General features: G+C 41.7%; 2 protein-coding genes across 2 annotated transcripts; both read left to right on the top strand.

The window, feature by feature from the left end:
* The first annotated feature begins 813 nt into the window (after window positions 1–813).
* On the top strand, window positions 814–4659 carry LOC110714514 (sucrose transport protein SUC2-like). The gene is made up of 5 exons (XM_021893047.1): window positions 814–1314; window positions 3002–3760; window positions 3854–3917; window positions 4034–4077; window positions 4357–4659. The coding sequence occupies exons 1-5, from the start codon at window positions 865–867 to the stop codon at window positions 4498–4500; spliced, it is 1461 nt and encodes a 486-aa protein (XP_021748739.1). The 5' UTR covers window positions 814–864; the 3' UTR covers window positions 4501–4659.
* Window positions 4660–13247: 8588 nt separating this feature from the next.
* On the top strand, window positions 13248–14696 carry LOC110714421. Its single transcript, XM_021892931.1, has 2 exons — window positions 13248–14139; window positions 14356–14696. Exons 1-2 carry the CDS (start codon window positions 13248–13250, stop codon window positions 14694–14696), a joined length of 1233 nt encoding a protein of 410 aa, XP_021748623.1.
* The last annotated feature ends 7025 nt before the right edge of the window (window positions 14697–21721 follow it).

The following is a 21721-nucleotide window of genomic DNA, read 5'->3' as shown; positions in this document are numbered from 1 at the left end:
ATATCCTATATTATTACTCCTTATTTCCCTTCATGGCTCCATCATGGCAGTAATCAAGAAGAGAAAATCTACTCTATGCATCACTTAACAAAATAAATATTGATAGGAATAAATTCTTGAGTCAGATTCGATATTTCATTAAAACGTCACTGACTCACCCATGATTATTACATTGTGCACTATGAATTAATAATGTTATCTTATTACCTAATTTAACCTTACTAAGCTAATATTCTAAATATACACACTTAAAAATCTAACAAGATCACACATAATAAAAAATTTCAATACTCCCGTATAAGTATAGTAATTTTTTTAAATCCACATAAGCCGTAAATGAGAAGATCTTTATAAAAAAAAAAAAAAATACTAATCGCGGGGTACTATATCATCTGATTTCTTCCGCTCCAATCTAAAATAGTTTAATTCAGGAAACATCTGATATCTTACCAATAAAACCTCCAATTAAGATACAAAATCCATAATTTGACCAACATTTAATAAAAATAAGGTAAGGTATGAAGATAATACAGAACCTAATTGGAAAGTCCAGCTATTCACATTGCAAAATGCAGATTCAATCCATCAATTCATTAAATTCATATCCAATTTCCATAATTATATAATTTCCAATTTTACTCTTATTATCCCACCGTCATTAATTTTAACTTCCCAAAATTATGGACCATACTTTTATATAAATACACCCAATTTTTATCTCTTTTCTATCTCAAATTTCTTACACTAAATTCTCAAACACATTTTACTGCTTCAAAAGTAATCTCGTTTTTTCGTTGTATTCTTTGATATTTTTCTTTCGTATTACAAATAGAGATTTTTTTTTTTTTTTTTTTTTGCAAAATTATGGATATAATTCAAGTGGAAAATCCCGAAAATGGGCCAAAAAAGGTTCCAGCAAGCCCAACATGGAAGCTAATGTTAGTGGCATCAATTGGAGCAGGGGTCCAATTTGGTTGGGCCTTGCAACTTTCTCTTTTAACCCCATATGTCCAACTACTTGGGGTCCCACATGTTTGGGCCTCATTCATATGGTTATGTGGCCCAATATCTGGTATGGTGGTCCAGCCCATTGTGGGGTATAGCAGTGATCGGCTGAAGTCAAAGTACGGTCGCCGAAAACCGTTCATCTTCACCGGAACAGTATTGATATGTATCGCGGTGATGCTTATTGGTTTAGCAGCCGATATCGGGTTTAAGTTGGGTGATACACTTGATAAACCTACTAAACCTAGAGCTGTTGCTTTCTTTGTTCTTGGATTTTGGATACTTGATATTGCCAATAACATGGTCCAGGTAACTTTTTTTTTTTTTTTTTTTTTGGAATATTATGTTAAGAATTTGATTTTTATGTGATCAAGTTTTGAAATCAATGTTATCTATTGGTACAATTTTTTTTTGGGTATGTTAATAAAGTGTGATTTGTCTAGTTTATAATAAATTAGATTATGTACAAGGTACATCTTGATAAGGTGATAAAATCATAGAAGTATTAATTTGGGTACATTTAATTTGTCAATTAGGTATAGATGGATGACATGGATCTATATAAAAAAGTTTTGGATGAGGATAGATGATTTTAATAATGTGCATATAATTAAGTACCGTATATTATTTCCTCCAAAAAAAAAAAAAAAAAAACAACTACAGTATTTCAAAGAAATTGTGTAAATAAATTTATGAGGTTGCTAAATTGGATCTAATATGTGTACCGTTAAAAAAATACAATTAGACCTAATATAAAATCGTATAATATAAGTTTTATAAGTAAAATAGAGTTTAATATACCGTATTTTATAATTCTTGTCAACTCATAATTTAGCAAGGTGTATGCAGAATAAGAGAAAATCTAATCCTCCCATCAACTTTGAGATATTCGAAAGGTACCAAGTTGTGTTGTGTGCATATAATCCTTATAAATTGATGTTTGGCAAACTTTTGATATTGAAGGGTTTTACAATTGGAACCGTTTATTCTTCATTCCCACCACTATCACATCATCGAATCCACATTATTTGTAACAATCTTTCATGTAAGATAGATTCTCAAAATTCCTTCCACCAAAAAAAAGTGTTACTTTGTACAGCTAAACTATTATATCATAAAATGGTTGCAAATCTTATAAGGAGGCCGGTGACCAATCACCTTTCAATCCAACATCTCGACTTCTATTGTTTTTTCTAAAAGTATTACGTGTAAAATTTGATTAGTTGTTGTAACTCGTAAGTTGTATATAACTTTTGCTCTAGTTTTTACCTAAAACATCCCAAATTTTCGATTTAGAAGAGTACTCATGAGACGATTATATTGCACTATTACTAACGTTTGACGTAGTGCAAACGTAAGATGTGTAGAGAATGTCTATTGCTTTACTTGGGGGTTAGGTTAAAGGACCACGAGAGAAAAAAAAAAAAGAAAAAAGTGTTTAGCTTTGCATATGTTCTTAGCTGATATGAAATATGACTGGTGCAAAGCATAGTTCAGTTGATCTAGAAGTGATGAGATGATATTGTCATTCAACTAAATCATGTGAATTGTTCACATAAATGTGGGTGGTCCTTAAAATTAGTGGGTAAATATGTGATATAGATGTTTCCAGCTAACATGTACTTGGTATGAATATTGAATATGACCAAAAAGGAAGAGAATATATGTCCATTAATAACATTTTAGGGACTACATACAATACATCGTAGAAATAATTATTATGATGCTGATTTTTGCCTACATGTTAGGTAGAATTTATGAAATTGAAGGTTTTGACATTATTATAACATGATTGAAGTGACATGGTGTAGTAAAGTAATTATAATATATATATGGAGGTCAAATTATAATTTTCGTGGTAGAAATTGAATTGGTAAAAAAAAATTCTTTGATGTCTTGTTTATGTTTTAACAAGATAGTTGTACTCATTTATGTTTTAACATGATACTTGTACTCCTTTATGTTTTAACATGATCGTTATGTTATTGTGTTGTAGGATCCTGCAAGAGCATTCTTGGCGGATCTTTCAAGACACGACCACAGGCAAATGAGAAAAGCCAATGCATTCTTCTCATTCTTCATGGCTATAAGCAACGTTTTAGGCTATGCTGCTGGATCTTTTAGTCGCCTCTACAAGTTTCTCCCCTTTACCCTTAACAATGAATGTAAAATATATTGTGCCAATCTTAAAACATGCTTCTTCATTGATGTCATCTTCCTACTCATCCTAGTCAGTTTAGCCCTCTTCATGGTCCGAGAACCCGAGTTTGAAAAAAGATCCGAACACGAGGACCCGTTTTTTGTTCAAGTCAACTCAACAATTCGCAATTTGGGCCGGCCCATGTTGATGCTTTTCTTAGTCACAGCCATAAATTGGATTGCTTGGTTCCCATACTTGTTATTTAATACTGATTGGGTTGGTAAGGAGATTTATGGGGGTAATCCTACTGGGCCTGATCCACAAAAACATGCTTATGATGACGGTGTTAGGATTGGATCATTGGGTCTAATGTTGACTGCGGTTACTTTGGGCCTTATGTCATTGACTATTGATCCTTTGTCAAAAGTGCTTGGTGGTGCTAGGAGGCTTTGGGGGGTGGTCAACTTTGTCTTGGCAGTGGCTTTAGCGTTGACTGCCGCTGCCACAAAGATGGCTCAACACGCGAGGAGGTCGTCCCCACCAGGGACCCCACCACCCCGTGGTGTCTTAGCCTTTACTTTGACTCTTTTTGCTGCCATGGGCATCCCACAAGCGGTACGTGTTACTTTTTTTTTAAATCATTTATATAGTATACTATGTATAGTACTTAATAAACAAAAAGTAACATTTGGACCATTTTCGACACAGATTACCTTCAGCATTCCATTTGCTCTAGCATCAATGTTTTCCTCTGATTCCGGATCCGGCCATGGTGAGTTTCCTCAGCAAAATTATCACTATAATTTATTTTACAACTTTTGCTTATTTTCCTTATATTGATATCTTGGATTACGTATATTTATAACAAGAATCTATATATCTTTCTAGGGCTTTCACTTGGAGTATTGAACTTGGCAATTGTCATACCTCAGGTACATTGATTTGTGGTCGCACATATTACAATTATACAAGCATATTATATTATACACTCCAATACTCCATTCAATTCATTTCAATAAACTTGTTAAATATACCAAAATTGTTATAAAAGTCTTTAGTACAAATATATGTTGATTCGATATTCATTTTTCATAGCATGATCTTGAGTCGATATATTGTAATGAAACAGTAGCACAAATGTCATAAAATATAAATGTGCATTAGAACTAATAATACTAACTGAAATCATATGATGTATACTATTGAAACAGATGTTCGTGTCACTGATAAGCGGACCGTGGGATCAACTATTCGGAGGCGGTAATCTCCCTGCATTTATGCTAGGAGCCGTGGCAGCATTCATCGACGGAGTTCTTGCTTTCACGGTGCTTCCTCCTCCAAGTTCCAACAGTTAAAATGAGAGACCGCGTTAACTACGTACAGCTTAAGTCGATGGACCCTAGCTAGTTATAAATTAGTTTATATATTTTATTAAAGTTGTATTTGTAGAAGATTAAGTCACTCTATATGTTTTGGCTAAGTACTCAATTAGATTAATGTTTCATTGTCGACCATAAGTTAGATTACAGAAGATTAAGTCATTTATAGTAGTGCATTTTATTCATCACCTCATATTTTATTGAACTTATCTTAATTATCCCTATCAAAGTCTTAAAATATTTTTTTTTTTTTAAAAAAAAAAAAAAAAAAACACCTATCAAAATATATTTGAACTCAATTTTTCATCCTTTGATGATCATTCTATACATTTTCAAGATCAAATAGATGCATCAACAGGTGCAATTATGCCTCCAGATCTAGACTGGATGGGTATATGAATTTCTCATTTGAAGATAAAAATGCACTACTGTTTCTGGAAACAGAATGCTCATGGGAGTCTTAGGGTAATAAGGGTAATCAAGATGTCCTAGAGCTATGTCCTACGAATGTCCGAATTTCCCTCAGTTATGCCTTGTTGTCCGAGAGCTAGGCCTGTAAAAGAGAAAGAAGGTTAACTGCCCCGGGGGTGTGACCCGGGAAAGCCCCTCCGATGCTTAAGTCAGCGAATGTACTTTCTAGAGAGAGAAAGAGTACTTTAGAGAGAGAAAGTAGAGAGAGAGAATTAGATAATTAGGAAAAAGTTACCATCATCAATGATTGGAGAGCTATTTATAGATGTACTTTTAGGTGGCAGAAGTTGTACTTAATTGGACAGATTAGGGGTAAATCCGTACTTTGCTCTGACTAATGATGGGCTAGATCATGGAGGGGTATTTTCGGAATTCCAGGTCACTGGGCTTAGGACAATGGACTAGGCCCAAACATTTAGCCCCACGCGTGATGTGGGAACGAGATCGCATGAAGCTCGGATGTCACGTGAAATGAGCATAATTGAAGTTGTCATATCAGTCGAAATGACTTTTTAGGCGTACTCGAGGGCTAAAATGAGCCCCAAGTGTTCCCGGGGGCTAAAAAGAGCCCCAAAGCGACTTGCAAGGGTGAAGACCAGCCCCAAGCAATGCATTGGAAATATTTTAATTGCAAGAGCTAACTTGTTGTAAAATAGTCCGAGAGATAGGCTTGATAATAGATGATGACTGAAAGTATGACAAATCTTGATAATCTTCAAAGAGGTAAGCCTTAGGTAAGCTTCATGCCTAGCTAAGAGCATGACTCGTCTTGATTTTCGGCTTAATTAGCTTGGGCCTAAGGAACATTGAGCCCATTTATCTGAATCCTACGTGAGTAACATTTCTTTTGGTCTTCATATGGGCCCCTCACCCTTGACTAACCACTTGCAAATTATTAGAGATCAGACTTTGGATTTTAGCTTCCAAGGCACACCATATGCATATCCCATCGAGAAAGTATTTCGTTATTGTGTTAGGCTCAGTTGAGCTCTCAGATTTTTAGGGAAATCAATCCATTTTTTATTTGTAAAATAAATTGAGAATACCGAGGGGTTGCTGGTACTTTTGGGTTGTCTGAAAGACGCAAGCCGAGGGTTTTTCGGGATTTACTTGGGAATTTTTAGTTCTTGTGAGCATAAAACTACCCAATTTGAGGCAAGGAGAGGTTTCTCGGGTTTTACTTCGGCTTAGCTGGGTGTTACCCCGGGGTGAGGCAATATTGAGTGAGAGGGAGAGCTATACCCCGGGGTGAGGGAGCTATACCCCGGGGTGAGGGAGTATTGAGTGAGAGGGAGAGCTACCCCCGGGAGCTATACCCCGGGGTGAGGGAGTATTGAGTGAGAGGGAGGGCTATACCCCGGGGTGAGGGAGCTATACCCCAGGGTGAGGGAGTATTGAGTGAGAGGGAGGGATATACCCCGGGGTGAGGGAGTATTAAGTGAGAGTGAGAAGAGGGCATGCTTTCCGGGGTGTTAAGGTAGTTTGATTGTTACCCCTAGGCGAGGGAGGAATGAATGAGAGGAAGAGTGAGGTATGCTACCCCGGGGTGAGGAAGGTAACCCGGGGGGTAAGAGAGCTAGCCACAAGCCGAGGGGATTTAGAATTTTACCCCGGGGTGCCATCCGCATGCCGAGGGGGTTGAGATGCTACCCCTAGCTCTCGGCCCTAACCCTTAAGCCCTTTTTTTTTTTATGAAACTTGATGGGCCGAGAGAGTGAGTTACTAAGATAGTTTCACTGGCCGAGAGATATGCTGCCAAGAACTTGGGCTTTCTTGAGCTTAGCTAAGACAGTTGGTGGACATTTTAATGAGTTAAAGCACATGCTGAGGGCCTAGGGGTTAATAGCGAATGGTGCTGAGAGCTTGGCTTTTACCGGAGGCTTGTTGAGGGCTTGAGGCATGCTGAGAGAATTAGAGAAAAATGTGGGCTGAGAAGTGAAGCGTGAGAAATAGAGCCGTTAACGCCAGAAAAGTGAGAGAATGTGAGGGCCGAGAGCTTTTACACCCCAGGCGGAGGCACTTTGAGAAAAAACCCAAGAACTTTATATATTGGGCGAAGGTAACTTGTGATTAAAACCCAAAAACTTAATACCTTGGGCGGAGGTATTTTGAGAATAAATCCAAGAACTATATACCCCGGGGAATATTTTGTGAATAAAACCCAAGAACTTAATACCTCGGGTAGAGATACTTTAATTTGAGGATAAACCAAGTGACTTATACCCCCAGGTGGAGGTACTTTGAGAAATGAACCGAGTGACTTATACCCCCAGGCGAAGGTACTTTGCGAAATAAATCATGCGGTTTATATCCCCAAGAGGAGGTATCTTGAGAAATAAACCAAGTATTTTATACCCCTAGGCGGAGATATCTTGAGAAATAAACCAAGTATTTTATACCCCAGGTTGAGGTACATTTGGGAATAAAACCAAGTCCTTTATACCCCTAGGTATAGGTACCTTAATAAATAAACCATGTGTTTTATACCCCCAAGCGGAGGTATCTTGAGAAATAAAAGCCAAGAAGCTATATACCCTGGGGCGGAGGGAGGCTGAGATCGAGAGTGATTGAACATGCTGAGTGGAGGGAGGCCAAGCTGAGAGAGTAACTCAATACGCCAAGCGAAGGAAGGCCAAGCTTAGAGAATGACTAAATAGGCCAAGCGGAGGGAGGCTAAGCTGAGAGAATGACTGAATAGGCCGAGGTGAGGGAGGCCAAGCTGAGGGCCTCTTTTATGTTGAGAGATGCTGAGGGCTTGATTTGAGATGTTGAGGGCCAAGACCACTATAGGTCAAGGGCCTTGTTTTAAATACCAAGAGAGCATGCTCGAACTAAGCCAATTAGATGAGATTTTGGTATGCATTATCTTGCTAAAAATGACCCAAGATTCAGGGGCGACATAGATAATCCAATAGCTGAGCCTAAGATAGCGAAGCTGAGAGCTTAGGGTATGCCTAGCTTTTGAGTTTATCACAAACCCATGAGATTTTTCTTATGCTGAATGTTTTGTCGGCTTGGCTTGATGATTATTTCTAACTTTTGAATTTTGTTGATACTGTAGAAGCTAGTCCCCGGGGTGTGCTTGACTTGCACTGAAGAGATCTTCCGCCCGACGTAAGCCTCTTAATGAAAATAGATGAGAGGTATGCTATTCCAATCATAGGGTTAGGCTTGGGGCTAAACGAGCCCTGTGTTATTGTTATAAGTGAGGTACGCTCTCCCGAACCTTGAGATAGGCTGGGGGCAAAACGAGACCCTTATTATAGATGTATGAGAGGTAGTTCATCCCAACTTTTGGGATAGGCTGAGGGGAAGTACGTTATCCCAAATCTTGAAATAGGTTGAGGGCTAAACGAGCCCCTTGTTACATATGTATGACAGGTAGGCTATCCCAACTTTTAGGATAGGCCGAGGGCTAAACGAGCCCCAAGTTATAAATATATGAGGGGTACGCTATCCCAACTTTTGGGATAAGCTGAGGAGAAATACGTTATCCCAAATCTTGAGATACGTTGAGGGCTAAAACGAGCCCCTTGTTATATATGTATGAGAAGTAGGCTATCCCAACTTTTAGGATAGGCCGAGGGCTAAACGAGCCCCAAGTTATAAATATATGAGGGATAAGCTATCCCAACTTTTAGGATAGGCCGAGGGCTAAACGAGCCTTTTATTATTTTAGCGATTCGCCAGGACACTATCTCAAACATTGAGTATAGGCTAGCATCTTGCCCCAAACATTGGAACAAACTTGTTATTGATAACTTTAGTTAGCGACCTGGGGTGTCTTGTACGAAGGAAGGCCCAGTGCTTTTTGAGAAGATAATGAATTCCCGAGATTTTTTGAGCTTTAGGCAGCAATGTAGATAACCAACCCGAAAAATGAAAATGATGCGCTATTAAAAGAAATATCTTCTAGTATAAACTCTTATTGCCCCTAGGGCATCAATTTCATTTGAGAAGTTGCTTAGACACAACAACGTCTTAAGTCCGCATTCCAAGCATATCGGTTGCAGGCTCCACCTTGTACATATTCATGATAGATGGGGAAGGATAGCTGAGGGCATTTCTATTTGGAACTTGTGAGTAGAATACCCTCGAGTGAATGACCTCCTTGATCTTGTAAAGTTCATCTTCAAGAGGGATGCTTGCACCTTAGCATTACCCTTAGCTAGGCATGTTAAGTCGGCTTGGCATGCCGAGGGCTTGATAGAAGCATATCCCTCGGCTAGGCATGTCGAGGGGATGATAGAAGCATAGCCCTCGGCTAGGCATGCCAAGGAGACGATAGAGGCATAGCCCTCGACAAGGCATGCCGAGGAGGTTGATAGAAGAATAGCCCTCGGCTAAGCATGCTGAGGAGATAATGGAAGCATAGCCTTCAACGGCGGTTGAAAGAAGCATATCCCTAGGCTAGACATGCCGAGGAGATGGTAGAGGCATAGCCCTCGGCTAGGCATGCCGAGAAAGCCGATGAGATGATAGAAGCATAACCCTCAACTAGGCATGCCGAGATGGTTAATAGAAGCATATCCCCCGGCTAGGCATATCGAGGAGATGATATAGGCATAACCCTCGGCTAGGCATGCCGAGGAGGTTGATAGAAGCATGGCATTCGGATAAGCATGATAAGTATATGATGGAAGCATAGCCTTCAACAGCGGTTGATAAAATCATATCCCTAGGCTAGACATGCCGAGGAGATGGTAGAGGCATAGCCCTCGGCTAGGCATGCCGAGAAAGCCGAGGAGATGATAGAGGCATAGCCCTCAGCTAGGCATGTCGAGATGGTTAATAGAAGCATATCCCCCGACTAGGAATATCGAAGAGATGATAGCTAGAGGCATAGCCCTCGGCTAGGCATGCCAAGGCGGTTGATAGAAGCATGGCCTTCGGCTAGGTATGTAAGGGAGTAGCCAAGCAAGCCGAGGGGATATGCTGGCAGGCCGAGGGGGTAGCCAAGGAGGCCGAGGGGGTATGCTGGCAGGCCGAGGGGTATGGTGGCAGGCCGAGGGGGTAGCCAGGCAGGCCGAGGGGGTATGCTGGCAGGCCGAGGGGTATGCTGGCAGGCCGAGGGGGTAGCCAGGCAGGCCGAGAGGGTATGCTGGCAGGCCGAGGGGGTACCCAGGCAAGCCGAGGGGGTATGCTGACATGCCCAGGGGGTAGCCAGGCAGACTGAGGGGGTATGCTGGCATGCCCAGGGGGTAGCCAGGCAAGAAGCCGAGGGCCTTGATGTTCGGTGGGGCATGCCGAGAGCCTAATGTAGACTAGGTGGGGGCTCGACTTACCCATGATTCTTGAATTGTTCATTTCATTTGAGTGATTTGTAAAATGATGAGAGCTTAGCTTGTATAAGGGTCTGCCTCTAATATTTTCCTCGACTTCATGCTTATGCCAAGCTGAGAAATTCGGAGCTTCTCTAGTAGAATCTTGATATGTGCTGCGGGGACGCCTAATGTTCACCATGACTTTTTGTTAGCAATCCCCACAGACGGCGCCACCTGTTTCTGGAAACAGAATGCTCATGGGAGTCTTAAGGTAATAGGGGTAATCAAGATGTCCTAGAGCTATGTCCAATGAATGTCCGAATTTCCCTCAGCTATGCCTTGTTGTCCGAGAGCTAGGCCTGCAAAAGAGAAAGAAGGTTAACTGCCCCGGGGGTGTGACCCGGGAAAGCCCCTCCGATGCTTAAGTCAGCGTATGTACTTTCTAGAGAGAGAAAGTAGAGAGAGAGAATTAGAGAATTAGGAAAAAGTTACCATCATCAATGATTGGAGAGCTATTTATAGATGTACTTTTAGGTGGCAGAAGTTGTACTTAATTGGACATATTAGGGGTAAATCCGTACTTTGCTCTGACTAATGATGGGCTGGATCATGGAGGGGTATTTTCGGAATTCCAGGTCACAGGGCTTAGGACAATGGACTAGGCCCAAACAACTACAATTGAGATCTTTTAAAGCTTGGATATCAGAAGTAGTGGAAGCAAATTCAATTCTGTCCTTGTACGTTGATCTTGTAAGCAATCTACAAAGCATAATAGAAAAATAATTGATGACCTTGATGTCACAAGCAAATAAAATAAGAAACTGATAACTTGCTATTTTATGCGGTTTTAGGGCGTATTTGAACCTAGTTTACCTGAACAAATTTGTGTTTTGGTTCACTTTTACCCTATTATTATGCAATTTTTGTGTATCCTATGCTTCACGGGTTGTTAGTGTTTTTGTTGAGATTTTAGGTCCAAAGACGACCAAATGAAGCCCATGGTTACCAAACCGAGGTTAGAAGCAAGGAAATGATGGAAAGAATCCAAGTACAAGAGCATCGTAGAAGAAAACACGAAGAAAAGGGCCCAAAAGACCCTGCACGGCCGTGCAAGATGTTGCACGTCTGTGCAGGAGTGCAGACCTGAACCCATCTTTCTGCCAAGGCCTGCACGGACGTGCCAAATATTGCACGTCCGTGCAGATGATGCAGCACGGACGTGCTTCCGTGATTATGAGGCAGCACGGACGTGCCAAATATTGCACGTCCGTGCAGATGATGCAGCACAGACGTGCTTCCGTGATTATGAGGCAGCACGGACGTGCCAAATATTGCACGTCCGTGCAGATGATGCAGCACGGACGTGCCAAAGGTGCACGCCCGTGCTGCAGCAGGTCGTCTTAAACTGAGTTTCTGCCTTGGTCTGCACGGACGTGCCAAATATTGCACGTCCGTGCAGATGATGCAGCACGGACGTGCCAAAGGTGCACGCCCGTGCTGCAGCAGGTCGTCTTAAACTGAGTTTCTGCCTTGGTCTGCACGGACGTGCCAACTTCAGCACGTCCGTGCAGACCTACAGTTTACCCGTTTCTTGTTTTCACCGTCCTCTTATTTTAGGGGGTAATATAAATAGCCCCTTTGGACCATTTTAGAGGGGTTCCCAATTTTTCCAGATTTTCATACTCCTCTTAGTTTGAAACACAAAAATCCTCAAATTAGCATAGATTTTAGTTCTTGTTTTGAAGGTTTTTCAATCCAATCATTGTAGAAGACAAGTTCCACCATTGTTAGTCAATTATTGAAGCTTCTAGTAATTTTTCTTACTCTTTCTTTCTCTCTTCTATCTTTAGTTCTTGCTTTTTATTAATTGTTTGGTTGTTCTTTGCATGTTTAATTGTTAGATTCTACTTAATTCTTAGCTTTAATTTGTTCATGAATTCCTTGAAATCTTTAATTGCTTTAACTTCCGTGGATTGTGAGTAGTCTAATTTCTAGGGTTTGGGTGAACCCTCAATGTAATCACCAACACTTGTTGCATGTACTAATTTGTTAATTGTGGGGTGTTAATTAGTTGAGTTTAAGAGGTTTCATTGTTAATTCTTGTAATTGGCCATTGCTTGAATTATTTATCTAGTCTCCTCAACGAAGGATCGAGAGATGAACTTGAGGAAGCTCCCTTATGCTTGATTGACTTGATTTGCCATGAGAATAAGAATTTCTAGTCAAGGGAATTTGCATGTTATCGTGAGGATGTTTTAACACTTGTTTCTTGCCCATAATCACGAGAGTAGGTTATGGTTTTGATGTCAAGTAATCCCTCTAGCTTGAGAGAGTAGTTGGGTGCATTTGATAACTTCCCCTAATTTATCCCCTAAATCACCATTTCTATGCATGCTACTTGTGGTCCGTGATGAAGTTGAGTGGTGTAACCCATGCCCTAGGCCTTCTTAATATTGTTAATCACCTCTTAGAATTAGTTGATTTGAATTAGAATAGTGTGACGTAATACCAACTTAAAACCCCCGACTTAATCTAGCTTGTTTAAACAATAACATTTGGTGGTTGATTCAACGCCTCTCATGGGTTCGACCCTTTCTTGCCCTTGCTACTAGTTGAGTAGGATCGAGTTAGGTCTTATTTCTTGATAGGTCAACGACATCCTATCAAGTTTTGGCGCCGTTGCCGGGGAGGCAAAGTCACATTGAATAAGTTATTGTTGAATGAGTCTAGATTTGTGTATATGTATATAATCTTCTTGTTTAGTTTTTGTTTAAGCGTGTTTACTTTGTGATAGTCATTGCTAACGTTTTCCTTAGCTTTGTTTGACTGTGCATGACACGGAGGAGTAAGCAATCACCGCTTATCCCCGTAGATCCGGAGTTAAATAGAACTTTGAGGAACGTAAGAAGGCTCCTACAAGGCACGCCGGAATTTTCTCTAGCTTATACGGATTCCGAGTCGGAGGATAATCTTGACAACGAGCAAGAGATGGCCAACCCACCACCTCCTCCACTTCTACAAGACTATGACCACCCCGATGCATTCCAACTTCGGAGTGGCATACTTCTTCCCACCACCAATGCAAACAACTATGAGTTCTCTCCTCAACTCATAAGGATGATCCAAAGTGAACAGTTCGGGGGGAGTGCAAATGAGTGCCCTCTAGCTCATTTAGACAACTTCCTTGAGTTGTGCACTACCATCAAGCAAAACAACCTCACGGAGGAATTCATTTGGATGCATATGTTTCGGTTCTCTCTTAGGGACAAGGCTAAGTGTTGGTTGAGGTCCGTGAAAGAAGGATCCTTAACAACATGGGAAGAGGTTACCAAAGCATTTCTTGGGAAGTTTTGTCCGCCCGAAAAGACCGCGGAATTGAGAAGGAAGATTACAAGCTTCACTCAAGAGGATGATGAAACCTTAGGTGAAGCATGGGAAAGATTCAAGGATCTAAAGAGGAAGTGTCCACACCATGGGTTGCCTTTATGGATGATTATTCAAAGCTTCTACGACGGTCTCACTCCTACCTCAAGGGCCAATCTTGACAACAGAGCCGGTGGTAGTCTTAAAAAGCTACCGGTGGAAGAAGCCGAGAATATGATTGAAGAAGTTGCAAGGCATTACGCCTATAGATATGATAGAAGAGAAAGTCAACCGAAGAAGAAAGGTATGCATGAGTTGAGTGCAATAGATCTCATTGCCTCAAAGTTTGATATGCTAGCTCACAAGCTAGACCAAGCAACCTCCTCTTCACAACCACAACCACAAGTCATGTCTTGTGAGACTTGTGGGGGTAATGATCACATGGCTTCATATTGCAATGCTACTAATGAGCAAGTTGCGGCCGTGAACCAAAGAAATGAGCAACCTTTCAATCAAGGTTGGAGGAAACAAAACCAAGGGTGGAGACAACCCAATCAAAACCAACAATCCAACTACAACAACCCTCCTCAAAACATCTACAACCAAAATCAACAAAATCACCAAGCCCCATACCGCCATCCAAACCAACAAAGACAACAATTCAACCAACAACCTCCTCCACCCCAAAAGACTTCCCTTGAGGCCGCTCTTGAGTCTTTCATAAATCAACAAGGGAAGAGCAATGCAGAAATGAGCTCCAACATCCAACAACTTCAAGCGCACAACAAAATAATTGAGAATCAACTAGCTCAAATTGCACAACAAGTTGGGAGTTCTACCTCCAATGCTAGTGGTCAATTTCCAAGCTCAACGGTTGTGAACCCGAAGGAGCATGTCAAGGCTATCACATTGAGGTCCGGGAGAGGGTATGAAGGTCCGGTAATGAGTGAAGATGTGCCACAAAAGAGAGATGAGGGTGTGGAGGTGAGAAGTGAGAATGATGTTGAAAATGAGGTGGTAGAAGTTGAGAGAAAAGAAAAAGAAAAGAGTGTTGAAGGAGACACAAAGAAATGAGAGGGAGTTTAAGTTGAAGTGGAGAAACCCCCAATGACAGTCTACAAGCCACCTATTCCTTTCCCTCATAGGTTGGTAGAGAAAAAATTGAATGAGAAGTTTTCAAAGTTCCTTGAGGTCATGAGAGGGCTCCAAGTGAACATTCCCTTTCTTCATGCTATGTCACAAATGCCTACATATGCGAAATTTTTAAAAGATCTCTTGTCCAACAAAAGTAGGCTTGAAGAGAGTGCAACCATCTCCCTTCCAATGGAGGTGAGCGCAATCATTCAAAACAAGCTTCCCCGAAAGCTTGGTGACCCGGGTAGCTATGCAATTCCGGTGAAGATTGGAGATATGGAAGCCATGGATGCTCTTTGTGATCTTGGGGCAAGTGTAAGCTTGATGCCCTTCTCAATTGCGAAAAATTTAAAAGTTGGTGAGATGAAGCCAACAAGAATCTCAATACAATTAGCCGATCGTTCGGTTAGATTACCAATGGGAATACTTGAAGATATACCGGTACAAGTGGGAAGAGTTTTTGTACCTTGTGACTTTGTGGTGATGGAAATGGAGGAGGACAACAAGGTTCCTCTCATTTTGGGAAGGCCGTTCTTGAACACGGCGGGAGTGGTAATTGATATGAAACAAGGCAAGCTAACATTGAATGTGGGAGATGAGAAAATTTCTTTCTCATTCTCGCAAGCCATGAGGAAGCCTATGTATGAGGATATCAATAGAATCGATACTCTTGACCGAGAAGTGGAGGAATTGAAGATGATGAACAATAGCAAAGATACTCTACAAGCGATCCTCACAGAAAGTTTGTACAATGATGATGATGAAGCTAAGGGGTACAAGTTTTTGCTAGACCAACCCCTACATGGCAAGGCAAGGGAGTTTGAAGCACCTAAGGTGGAGGTAAAAGAGGAGAGGTCTACGCCTCCTCCTAAGGTTGAACTTAAACCCCTTCCCCCTTCACTTAAATACGTTTTTCTTGATGATGATGAGACTTATCCCGTTATTGTCAATACCAACCTTGATGACACTTCCCTTGAGAAACTCCTAGTTGTGTTGAGGGAGTATAGGAGTGTCATTGGGTATGCCATTGATGACATTAAGGGGATAAGTCCCACGATATGCATGCACAAGATTTTGCTTGATAATGATCATGACTCCTCAATTGAGCACCAAAGAAGGCTCAACCCCAACATGAAAGAAGTTGTTAAAAAAGAGGTTTTGAAACTTCTTGAAGCGGGCATAATCTACCCTATCTCCGATAGCAAGTGGGTTAGCCCGGTTCAAGTTGTTCCAAAAAAAGGGGGCATGACCATTATCAAGAACGATAAGGGTGAGACCATTTCTACAAGGTCGGTCACCGGGTGGAGAATGTGCATAGACTATCGAAAATTGAACAAATCCACTCGGAAGGACCACTTCCCTCTCCCCTTTATCGATCAAATCTTGGAAAGGTTGGCATCACATAGTCACTATTGCTTCTTGGATGGGTATTCGGGATTCCTCCAAATCCCTATCCTACCCGAGGATCAAGAGAAGACTACATTCACATGCCCTTTTGGCACCTTTGCTTATCGAAGGATGCCATTTGGATTATGTAATGCACCTTCTACATTTCAAAGGTGTATGATGTCTATCTTTTCCGACATGCTTGAATCATCAATCGAGGTATTTATGGATGACTTTTCTGTTTGCGGTTCATCTTTTGACACTTGCCTAAGTAATTTGATTAAAGTGTTAAAAAGATGTCAAGAGGTGAACCTTGTGCTTAATTGGGAAAAATGTCATTTCATGGTTGAAGAGGGTATTGTGTTGGGACATGTTGTTTCTAGTAGGGGCATTGAGGTTGATCGTGCCAAAATTAAGGTTATTGAGCGCCTCCCCCCCCCCCACTAATGTGAAGGGTATAAGGAGTTTTCTTGGACACGCGGGTTTTTACCGCCGGTTCATTAAAGATTTTTCCAAAATCGCTAAGCCGCTCACTCAATTGTTGGTAAAGGATGCCCCTTTTGTGTTTTCTAATGATTGTTTGCTAGCCTTTGATAGGTTGAAGGAAGCTTTGATCACGGCTCCCATCATTCAACCACCGAATTGGGAGCTCCCTTTTGAACTCATGAGTGATGCTTCGGACTATGCCGTTGGATCTGTGCTTGGGCAAAGGAAGGATAAAAAGCTCCATGCCATCTATTACACTAGCAAAACTCTTGATGAAGCACAAAGAAACTACACAACGACTGAAAAAGAGCTCCTAGCCATCGTCCATGCTATCGAAAAGTTTAGGTCTTACTTGGTGGGCTCCAAAGTTATAGTCTTCACCGACCATGCGGCTTTGAAGTACTTGCTGTCCAAGAAGGACGCTAAACCAAGGTTGATTAGGTGGGTCTTGCTCTTACAAGACTACGATATAGAAATTCGGGACAAGAAGGGTGCCGAGAATGTAGTAGCCGATCATCTCTCACGGCTACCGATCGTAGAAGGTGAAATTGAAGCTTTGCCAATTGATGATTCATTCCCGGATGATCAATTATTCGCAATCATTCAAGCCCCGGCCCCATGGTTTGCGGATATTGCAAATTACTTGGCTTGCTCCATCCTTCCTCCCGACCTCACCTATCAACAAAAGCGGAAGTTCCTCCATGATGTCCGCCAATACTTTTGGGATGACCCCTTGCTCTTCAAACAAGGTGTTGATGGTCTTTTTAGAAGGTGTGTCCCCGATGATGAAATTCATGAAGTTATCACAATGTGTCACTCCTCACCTTGTGGAGGACATATGAGTGCTAACAAGACATTGGCGAGAATATTGCAATGCAGTTTCTATTGGCCCTCTATGTTCAAGGACGTATGGGGAGTTGTTAAAGCTTGTGACCGGTGTCAAAGGACCGGTAATTTGTCAAGAAAGAATGAAATGCCTTTGAATAACATTTTAGAGCTGGAAATTTTCGATGTGTGGGGAATAGATTTTATGGGACCTTTCCCATCCTCTTTTGGAACAAATACATTTTGGTGGCCGTCGACTATGTATCAAAGTGGGTTGAAGCGGTTGCATCTCCTACAAATGATGCTAAGGTAGTGGTCAAGTTGTTCAAGAAAGTCATTTTCCCTAGGTTTGGTGTGCCACGTGCCGTAATAAGTGATGGAGGATCGCACTTTGCAAAACGATCTTTCAAGGCTCTCCTTGAAAAATACGGAGTGAGGCACAAGGTGTCATTGGCTTACCACCCTCAAACAAGTGGTCAAGCTGAAATTTCAAATAGGGAGATTAAATTGATACTAGAGAAGACGGTGAATAGGTCAAGGAAGGATTGGTCATCAAGGTTGGATGATGCTCTATGGGCCTACCGCACCGCCTTCAAGACTCCTATTGGCACCACCCCTTACAAGCTCGTTTATGGGAAATCATGCCATCTACCGGTGGAACTGGAACATCGTGCGCACTGGGCTATCAAAACCTTGAATTTTGATATCCAATCCGCCGGAGAAAAGAGGATGCTTGACCTCCATGCCTTGGAAGAGTTGAGGTTAGATGCATATGAGAGTGCAAAGATCTACAAGGAGAAGACCAAAGCATGGCACGACAAGCACATCAACAAGAGAAAGTTCAAGGAGGGTGACAAGGTCTTGCTATTTAACTCCCGGTTGAAGTTGTTTCCGGGAAAGCTAAAATCAAGATGGAGTGGCCCTTTCACCATTACAAAGGTATTCCCATATGGCGCCATTGAGATTTCCAACGACAAAGGTGAACCATTCAAAGTTAATGGCCAAAGGTTGAAAGCATACTTCGATGGTTTCGTGCAAGAAGAAACAAAGGTAGTTCATTTAGATGAATTTGATATCCCTCGTGATTGAAAACGTAATATGGTCAAGCTAGTGACAATAAAGAAGCGCTTCCGGGAGGCAACCCGAGTATTTTAGTAAGTTTTCTTATAAAAAAAAAAAAAAAGGGAGAGTAAACGTGCCTGCCAATCAGCACGTCCGTGCTGAAAATGGCACGTCCGTGTTTAGGAAGGCAGAAAGTTGAGAAGTATTCTGCCAAGTTAAGCACGTCCGTGCAAGATACAGCACGTCCGTGCAAGATACAGCACGTCCGTGCAAGATACAACACGTCCGTGCCAAAAGCAGCACGTCCGTGCGATAATGGCACGTCCGTGCTTTTACAGGCAGAAAGTTGAGAAGTATTCTGCCAAGTTAAGCACGTCCGTGCAAGATACAGCACGTCCGTGCCAAAAGCAGCACGTCCGTGCCGATAATGGCACGTCCGTGCTTTTACAGGCAGAAAGTTAAGCACGTTCTGACTTGAGCTGCACGTCCGTGCCAATGCTGCTCCTTCTCAAACCCACGGTTCTCCTCCTTCTCTCTAACCCCTCTTACTCCTCCTCTCAACCCTCAAACACTCAAATTCTCACCCAAAATTCAACATTTCCCACCATAATCAACACTCCTTTTCAACAAAAACGCAAAATACTACTCCTTTCTCCAATCTTCAACCCAAAAATCACCCATTAACCGAAACCCTAAGAAGAAAAAAATCAATTTGGGGGTTTTCTTTTGGATTGAAATTTTAACAATTGGTTGAAGGAAAAGGTTCAAGCAAGGGAAAGGAAGGCTAGGAAGGTTTCATTTGCGGGTTTTACACCCACGTTAAGCTTGGTATAATCGTTCCTTCCACTTACTATTTCCATACTTGAAACTTGTTGTTTTGTGCTTATTTTTGCTTGCAATCTTGGTTGAATTGATAGTTGTTGAGTATTTGTGCTTTTATGTAAAGCATTATGGGTTTAATTGAATATTGTGAGGATTAATTGTTTAGGTTTTGTGAGTTTTTGTGATTGTGTGGATTTTTCTTTGTGGTGTCCTTTGGTGTGGCTAAGTCTTGGGTTGTTGACCTTAAAATTACTTGGTGAATTGGTTTAGTGTCTTGATCTCTTTGTGTGGCGGGTTTAGTCATTCTAAATAAAAAAAAATAAAAAACAACCATTCCAAGAAGAAACCAATCCCGAAACACCTCTTCCCTTAGATTTAGGAACCCATCGCCTCCTCCTCCCGTTGATCCACCGCAAGTGGACACAATGGGAATAGTTTTCGCTGACCAGGCCTTTTCGGCCAATTTCCTTAAAATCAGTAGGAGGCGGGTCAAGCCCACCAAATTCTATGATAGTGAGGTGGCGGACGCCTTAGGGGTAGGAGCTGACATCACAATGTTATTCGAGGGAGCCGACCTAGGTTCTTGGCTAGAGTTACATGCCTTAACCTATAGGAGACTGACCCTAGAATTCCTCTCCTCCCTTTGTGTGCACCGTGACACCACAAGATCCCCCCGTTACATGACCTTCCAGCTCATGAATGCCCAACATAGAATGTCCGTAGCGAGTGTTAACCAAGCTTTCGGGTGGCCTGTTTCTGGAACTATGGGGCCTAAGGATAGGCAACCCCGTAACTATATGGCGGGTGAATTTTGGAGAAGAATCACAGGGCTGTTTGGGTATAACCCTAGAACTGATAAGGCCACAACCATTATTCACCCTGCCTTTAGGATCGCCCAGCGTACCATAGCGAACACAGTTTTTGCTAGGGGAGACAGTTCAGGGGTCGTGTCTACTCGAGAGCTTTACTTTCTATGGCATCTGAGTGAGGGTAGTACGAGTTTAAATGTGGGGTCTTGGTTTATGGACCACCTAGAAGATGTTGCCACAGGATCAGGCAACATCACCATAGGTGGTATGATTACTATAATTGCTGCTGCTCTTAACCTTGATTTTGCAGAAGAGCAGGTTGTTCCAGGTCCAACACAGTTGGATATGCAGTCGCTGAGAGCCATGAAATGGCTCACGGATGTAGAGGGGAACCACCCCTATTTGTGGTTGGTGAGTAGGCGCCCCTATGCCTACTTACCCAACCCGAGGCCACCGCCATCTACAACCAGGCGAACTGGATCTTTGAAAGGGACTTCCCTTGGGCTCCCGGTCAAGAGGGAGAGGAACAAGGGCAAGAGCAGCAAGAGCAACAACAACATCATCAACAACAACAATTTCAGCAACAACCAGAATTTCACCAGCAGTACGAGTTCCAACAAGGGTACCAAGAGGGGTACCAAGGTCAGGGCATGGGTGAAGGCAACCCATTCCTCACCTTCGAGCAGCAGATGGCTAATATGAATGCGAACTTCGCCCGCATGACTTCCGAGTTTGAGACCATGAGGAAGTCAAATGAAGACTTGAGGACTTCTTTCGACGGAATGAGGTCAAGCTTTGAGGGTCTTCGAACGGAATTGGGCGACTTCCGCAATGTATATCACCATCTCTACCCCGGGGGTTCGAGCTCCCAAGGGGGCCCGAAACCAATGAGTTAGTATCTCCTTCCCCTTCTCTTTGTGCTTATATTGTTTCAACATTGGGGACAATGTTTATGATAGCTTGGGGGGGGGGGGAGTATTTTCTCATTTACCATTGGTTCATGCTGTGTTCTCATACGTATATGTTGATTTGCATGCCCCTATTCCCATTTCCCTAACATCCAAACCCTTTGAATCCAAATTGCTTCCTTTGAAATCCAAATCCCTTACATTGTGAATACTTCTCCTATCCCTTATTTAGATGTATAGTTATTTTATGCCTAAAAAAAAAAAAAAAAAAAGAAAAAAAGAGAGAAAAAAAAAATGAAAAAAAATGATGAAAAAGTGCCCAAGGATGAAACTCATTATGACGATTCGTGTGATTTACTTGCTTCGCTTTTGAATGACAAGTTACTCTTAGAAAAGTGTATGCAAGGGTTGGAGTCATATAGGAGTTTATTAAACTTGATTGCCTTGGTTTGAACATGAAATGAAAGTCAATGAATGTTCATTTGCACATTAAGTTCATGAAATTGTCTAAGCACACTTGAAGTAGGTTATGTTTAGTTGATTTGCGGTCCCTTGTGCCCTTGGTGTGCCTTCCACTCTTCCCAAAATAAAGCTTTGCTTGAGATTTATTAGGTTTATGTTTATTAAATAAATTGGTAAAATAAACCACAATTTCAAAAAAAAAAAA

Source organism: Chenopodium quinoa, unplaced genomic scaffold (assembly GCF_001683475.1).
Source record: "Chenopodium quinoa cultivar QQ74 unplaced genomic scaffold, ASM168347v1, whole genome shotgun sequence".
Lineage (NCBI taxonomy): Eukaryota > Viridiplantae > Streptophyta > Magnoliopsida > Caryophyllales > Amaranthaceae > Chenopodium > Chenopodium quinoa.
The sequence above is the reverse complement of the archived record's forward strand: the minus strand, read 5'-3'. Positions and strand labels throughout refer to the sequence as shown.

What these genes read in the sequence shown, in the direction of transcription:
- LOC110714514 (XM_021893047.1), top strand. Translation starts at nt 865, where the DNA reads ATGGATATAATTCAAGTGGAAAATCCCGAAAATGGGCCAAAAAAGGTT. An exon ending in CCATGGGCATCCCACAAGCG is followed by an intron (nt 3,761 to 3,853) that starts GTACGTGTTACT and finishes TTTTCGACACAG; the next exon opens with ATTACCTTCAGCATTCCATT. An exon ending in TGGCAATTGTCATACCTCAG is followed by an intron (nt 4,078 to 4,356) that starts GTACATTGATTT and finishes CTATTGAAACAG; the next exon opens with ATGTTCGTGTCACTGATAAG.
- LOC110714421 (XM_021892931.1), top strand. Translation starts at nt 13,248, where the DNA reads ATGGCCAACCCACCACCTCCTCCACTTCTACAAGACTATGACCACCCC. An exon ending in TGAGCAACCTTTCAATCAAG is followed by an intron (nt 14,140 to 14,355) that starts GTTGGAGGAAAC and finishes TAAATCAACAAG; the next exon opens with GGAAGAGCAATGCAGAAATG.